Source organism: Mangifera indica, chromosome 1, assembly GCF_011075055.1.
Source record: "Mangifera indica cultivar Alphonso chromosome 1, CATAS_Mindica_2.1, whole genome shotgun sequence".
Classification (NCBI taxonomy): domain Eukaryota; kingdom Viridiplantae; phylum Streptophyta; class Magnoliopsida; order Sapindales; family Anacardiaceae; genus Mangifera; species Mangifera indica.
In genome coordinates, this window is record NC_058137.1 from 8,691,596 (window position 1) to 8,698,052 (window position 6,457).

The following is a 6,457-nucleotide window of genomic DNA, read 5'->3' on the forward strand; positions in this document are numbered from 1 at the left end:
CATTTGTTAAGTGCATCCTAATCCTATGACTATGTTTTGAATAAACTTGACAATTGCTTCACCCAACAAACAATCAAACATAAGAAAATCACCCTTAAATGGAGGAAGGTGGTGATTGATTTGTTTGGAGATTGAAGCATAGCCTCCAACATGTGAAAAACATGATAGAAAATGTTATCCCTAGGAAGAAATTAATTTGCCAATATTACTACTCAGTAACAGAAAGTATATTCAATATGATATAATTGTGAAAAAGTAGATAACATCAAGTATATTATTCTGCTATCATTGATGCACTTAGAATTTTATATTAAATTAAAGTAACTTTTTTCAAATTGAAACTCAAAAATATATGCAAATTGTGAAAAAGAAAACTTATGCACTAAGGATACGTAAATCCAAAAATAAGATCGGAGAAACATATTAAAAAATGGTGAATAATAAGATAATTAAACAATAAAAAAACACTTGTTAGGGCGAATTCACTGCAACAAGTATTAAAACCCTAAATTTAATACCAGAGAAAAAAATTATAGAATCGAATCACAGTACTAACCTGTCCAATTGACTCTACAGTTTGCCACTGAAAAAATTTTCACAGTAGCACAAAAAACAGAAACAAAACAAACTTACTTAAAAAAAAACAACAAAAGAAAAAAAGAAAAAAAAAATTACCAAAACGAACAAAGATTAAAACAAAACAAGAAGAAATGAAAAGAACAATTAAGTGCTTAAGAAGAACAAACCTTGAAATTTGTAAGTAAATTGATGTGAAGAGAGAGAGTTTATGTGATGAAAAGAGTGGAGAGATTGGGAGATTACTTAGAAACACAAATATAATTTTCTCTTATATATGAGACAAACAAACAAAGAAGCCTTAGCCTTCTTTCTTTCTTTAATTTTTTTTAAATTAATTTGTATTTAGTTATTGTTTTATTAATTTGTATTTTTCTCTCATGGATGGAAACTTAAAGGGAGACAGAGAGAGGCACAAGGCACGAAATGATGGAGTACAAAGAGAGAAAATAATCGTTTTGTTTCACAAAGGATATTCAAAATATTTTTTATAAGATTTTTTATTAAATAAATAAATAAATTAATATTCATAACAAATTAAAAAATATTTATATTAGTTAAAAATATATATAAATATATAAAAATAATGTAAAGGAATATTCGGATTTAGTTCAGTTTGTATTCCTCTTTAAATTTTATATACTTATAAAATCAATAACGATGGTTTTATGAGTTTTTTTAGTGAGAAAATTAAAAATCGTCTTTAAAAATATAAATTTATTTAGTTTTAATAAAAGTAGATATAATTAATTGTTTGTTATAAAAATAGTAGTTATAACAATGAGATATTTATCTCCTCGTTAATTTTCCTTCGCTAAAGATCATTTTTTTATAGTGTTAGAAGGAGAGCTTTCACCACATTACATCCTTAATTGCTTTTGCAACTCAGAATACTATTGGTGCCTTATGAAAGATAACATAGAAAAGCTTTGGATAATGTAATATGAAGATTAAGAAAATAGACATAACAATTATATTTTTATGGAATCCAGTTCGCTTGTACCCAAGGATGATACCTTACAGCTAAAGCATGACATGGTTCCCAAATTAGTTGAAAGCAACTTCTTCGATGTTGTCCAATAATGCACAACACTATCTAGATAGCACACACCTCACTACAAGGATATACCCTCAGGTGGTGGTTAATAGTGTTGTAAGTGATGAGTTTGAGTGGCTTGCAATTTTAATTGAAAATAGGGTATTTTTGTATTAAAAATTATGAGTGAGGATAAAATATTCACAATAGGGGTTTAGGGTTTATCATTATTTTGATTGAAAATGAAGACATTTTGTGTTAATAATTTAATAAGGGTAAAAATGTAACAAAACTAAGATTACCTCAGTAATCTTTTCAATACTTGAGGTGAAGGTAGTAATCAAATTAATTGAATCTTTTATTATTTATTGAACCAAGCAAAATAATGTTAGTAATAAAAACAAATATTTAAATTTTGATCAGTTTAATTTTTATTAATATAATTTATATTTTTCATTTACACCACTTCTATTACCAATTGCAATGGATGCTAAAGGGAGCTTAAGTTCAACTTAAATGAAAAACGGTTTGATTAGAATTTTACTTGAGTTTGTTTAGTCAAAATTAAGAGTAATTCAAATTTGATTTGAATTAAAAATGGTTTGACTTGGTCCGGTTTGAGTTTGACTCGAGTCCACAGTTAAAATTCGTTGCTTGTATATGTGGCTTGAGTTTGTAACTCAATGACAAAACGATATTGTTTTATCTAATAATGAAAAAATGACATTATTTTGTCAATTGGCTATAAACTTGAACTCAATAAGGGTGGATGCATATTAAGTTGAGCATGAAACCCCTTAACTTAAGTTTGACTCAAATAACAAATAGTTCAGATTGAGCTAATGGAACTAAAATTAAAAATAACTTAAGTTCAATTTGAATAAAAAAGGGTTTGTCCCGATCTAACTCGAGTCCATGTTTAACTTTGTAGTTTAGATTTGTGGCTTGAGTTTATGACTTATTGACAAAATAAAATCATTTTACCTAATAATGGGTAAAAAATGTCTTTTTGACAATTGTGTAATGTAAGCTAAATCAAGTTTCATATTAAGTTCAAACTGATTCAAATCATCCTTTGACTTATAAGTCAGATTGAGCCAAACTTTCTTTAACCTAAGTTTTACTCATTTTTAAAATGAGTTAAGCTCTTTTGGCTCAATTTTAAGTTAAACGCATTTAAGTTACGTCGAACTAAGCTGAGTTGACTTTTAAAACCAAACCAACTTGATTTGGGTCAAACTCTAGAGTTAAACTCCCTCTATCTTGAGTTTGACTCTATTTTAAAAACCAATTGATTCTCCCAACTCCAACTAAGGTCAAAGTAAAACTAAATAAATTTAAACAAAATTGAACTGAGCTAAACTAAGCTGAACTGAGCCAACTTCTGAGACCAAACCAATTCAGTTCGGGTCTAACCCACTCATAGAGTGAATTTTTAACATCCTATGAGTGGGGGTATGCATGGTTCAGTTTAATGCAGTTTAAAGACTTTTTGAAACCAAACTAAAAAAACAGTTTGCAAAAATTCCAAATCTTTTAACTTTCAAAGTAAATCAAACCAAATTGAAAAAATACAGTTTGGTTTAGCTTTGAATTATGGTTTGAACTTGTTAAAAATCATCTACTTTCAAATATTTCTTACTTCATAGATAATATTGAATTATAGTTGTTTATGACATGAAATAAACAAATAAAATGAAGATGAAATACATATACAATAAACATGTAAAGGAAATAACAAGATAAATATAAAAAACAAGTTATATAAACTTCTAATTTGTTGCATTATATTCAATTGTTTGGGGTGTAACTGTTATTTTTAAAACTTTTATGAATTTTTAAAAACCCCTTGAAAAAAAATCATTAACACTCCTAAAAATTTCAAAAATTACAAAACATCTTCAAGCATACAATGATACGATGTTGACACTCTTATTTATATTTATACTTGTAAATTTTTTTATATTTTTAATTGAAATTAATATAAATTAAGGATACAAAAATTTTTGGTATAAAGTGTTATTTAATTTGAGAGTTTTTTTTTGTATTTTATAAAAAAATTAATAAAGTTTTTAATAAATTTAACATAAGGGTGAGAAAATGATTTTTTTAAACTTAAAAGGTGAGAATGATCATTTAATCAAACCTTGGGTGGAAAATAGTTATTTGACTTATATATAATAGACAAAAATGTGGTTTATGATTTGATTTTGCTTAGAAACCGTGACCCAAAGCAAATCATTTTTTTAAAATTTATTAATTTAAATTAAACCATTCTATAAATCAAATTTAATAGTAATTTTTAAATAATTTAATCTAATTTAACAATTTAAATTAAATTATTAACTGTTTAAATCAAATCACATGAACCTTCAACCCCGAGGTTTATACTAAATTTAATCAAACCTGCTCCTAATCAATTTTGCTCCATCAGGGCCATCAAGTGCTTATCAAATCCGAAGGCTTTCTGAGCACCCGCGCCTAAAGAATTCAAAAAAGTGGGCTAGGCGAATAAAATTTCCTTCCCGCCTGCGCGAACACAAAATCAAAAGAACCAAGTTTCGGATTCTTCGCCGACTCACAGTTTTCTCCTTTAAAGGTTAGTTTAGTATATAACAATCAAGCTTTTCAAGTTGATTTCAAGATTTTGGGATTACATTTCGTTCTATGTTACTCAGTGAACCTTAGGGTTTTAAGCAAAATTCTGTGGTTTTTTTTTTGGCTCATGTACGAAATGGGTGTTTGTTATTTGTAATTTATGAGCTGAATTTTTTTGTTTTTTGTGTTCATTTGAAGTGAAATTGATTTGAATTTCGACTATGAGTGGGGATAATTTCACTGAGGGGTTGCGTATGACCCGGCCCGTTTTAGAAGATGTGACAAATCGACCTGTAAAAAGAGGGGTTTCGCTGATTAAAGAGTATTTGGGCCCAAAGTCTGGTGATTGTGAAAATGGGAGTTCGAGCTTTGCAAAGAAAGTATGTTTACAAGTTGAAAATTTAGTAAAAGAAGTGAGTAAGAACAAGAAGAATAGAGTTGATAATTGTAAAAAAGGAGTGTGCGCAGATGTTGTTTCTATTGTGTCAAATGAGTCTGCCAAAATTGACAATTGCGTTACAGAAGCTCACACAGGGGTAGAACTTGGCGAGGTGTCAAGGGATTGTCGTGTGTCCAGTGTTTTGATACCCACATGCTCGAAGAAAGGTTGTGAGGAAGGAGGAGTACAAGTTGGTCGTGTTTGTGATGATAAGGGTGTTGGATTAGGCAGATTGTCTTTAAGCAAACATGGGTTGATTGAGCGGTTGAGGTTGCCTAAGTTACAGGGTTTGAAATCATTCGAGTTGGAAAGATGTGCTGGGCTTAAGGATGATGGTTGTGTGAATTTGAATGTGGGTGATGATATGCTCAAAGATTGCTCTTGCTCCTTTTGCTTGAAAGGTAATTGTATGTTTACGGTTTTAGATGTGTATTCTATTTATTTCCTGTCTCAGATTTGTAGGAGTGTATTTGTACAACATGGCATTTGATGGTGTGCAATTGTATTTAACTTCATGATCAGTTGCTTATATTTGGTCGGATCTCCATTATCAAGACATCAAGGGTCGCATAGCTGGTACATTCATCCATTAACATAAAATGTGCCACTTTAGCCAGTATTCTTGTTGACTAAATTCTATAGCATTATGGTATCGTTTTTTATCTTTTGATATTACATTGTTTCTTATGGTAGCATTAAAGAAGAGTCAGAAAGAGGCAAGCTGTTTGGTTCAAAAGTGTCCCAGGGGAAAGGAAATGGACATTCCTAGCCAAGGAAGCTCGGGAAAATCATCAAAACTTGAATCTGATCTAATGAGTCAGTGGAGGTCACTCTTTGCTCACATGGAGGATATATATGGCCATGAAAGCAATCAGCTCGTGAGTGTAACTTCTGTTACTGTTACCTAGTTTCGCTTTTTTTAATGTTTTCCCCTAACTAGGATTTGTATACTGTGGAATGCCACTTTCTATTGGGAGTATCATAGGCATCTTTTATTTTATACACGAACATTCTTAACAACTCAAATTGTCATAAGAAGTCTTGAATCTTATTGCTGGAGGTAAGAATTTGGTTAAATTCACAACTATTTTTTTTTGAATGCTTGATCCTTTGGTTGTTGAATCTTTGTCCTTCCTAGTCAATGGTCTAACCAATTCTCCATTTTCATATTCATAGCTGCTAATTGCTGAGCACCACGGTCACCTATTCTTCTTATTTCGTGGATTTTCAATTTTAAATCTCCAAGGTGATTAATACTCTTAAATCTGCTCTGCAGGAAGCCAGTTTTGTTGCACTAAAAGATTTGAGGGAGAATTGCAAGATGGATCTAGAGAGGATCAACAGGATGCCTTGAGACAAACACTAATGTGCTTTTGATGATTCTGCCAGAGTGTAAGATCTTCTTGTCACTTAGATTTTAACCACACATTGTGTATGCATGAGCAAATTTATGGGTGTGAATGAGTAGGTGCAATGCAGCCATATTAGATATGCATTTATTTTGAGGAATCCTTGAAGTTTTGAATTGTCATTTGAAGCTGTAAAAATATGTCCACTATTAATAATATGTGTTGCTTCGATTCCTGTCCTTGGAGAATCTGCTTTTCATTTGTTCTTTTCTGTTTTTTATGTGCCCACTTCCTCTCTGTCCATAAGATCTATGCTTCCTTCACATCATATTTATGTACAGTGATGAGCTCTAGGAGGTTTATGCCAGTAGGAATATTGGGTATTTTCTGTTCATTGCCACAGATTATTGTGCACAAATGGGCCCTGTAAAGGAGGCAAAAGAAGAATTCTAAAGGGCA

General features: G+C 30.5%; 1 protein-coding gene across 2 annotated transcripts; it reads left to right on the forward strand.

Annotated features, from left to right (window-relative positions):
• The first annotated feature begins 4,004 nt into the window (after nucleotides 1-4,004).
• LOC123216667 lies at nucleotides 4,005-6,233 on the forward strand. Of its 2 annotated transcripts, XM_044637171.1 has the most exons (5): nucleotides 4,011-4,211; nucleotides 4,409-5,050; nucleotides 5,172-5,225; nucleotides 5,343-5,527; nucleotides 5,926-6,233. In XM_044637171.1, exons 2-5 carry the CDS (start codon nucleotides 4,432-4,434, stop codon nucleotides 6,001-6,003), a joined length of 936 nt encoding a protein of 311 aa, XP_044493106.1. In that variant the 5' UTR covers nucleotides 4,011-4,211; nucleotides 4,409-4,431; the 3' UTR covers nucleotides 6,004-6,233. The 2 variants fall into 2 exon arrangements, with proteins under 2 accessions (XP_044493113.1, XP_044493106.1); XM_044637178.1 differs by lacking the exon at nucleotides 5,172-5,225 and having other exon boundaries at nucleotides 4,005-4,211.
• The last annotated feature ends 224 nt before the right edge of the window (nucleotides 6,234-6,457 follow it).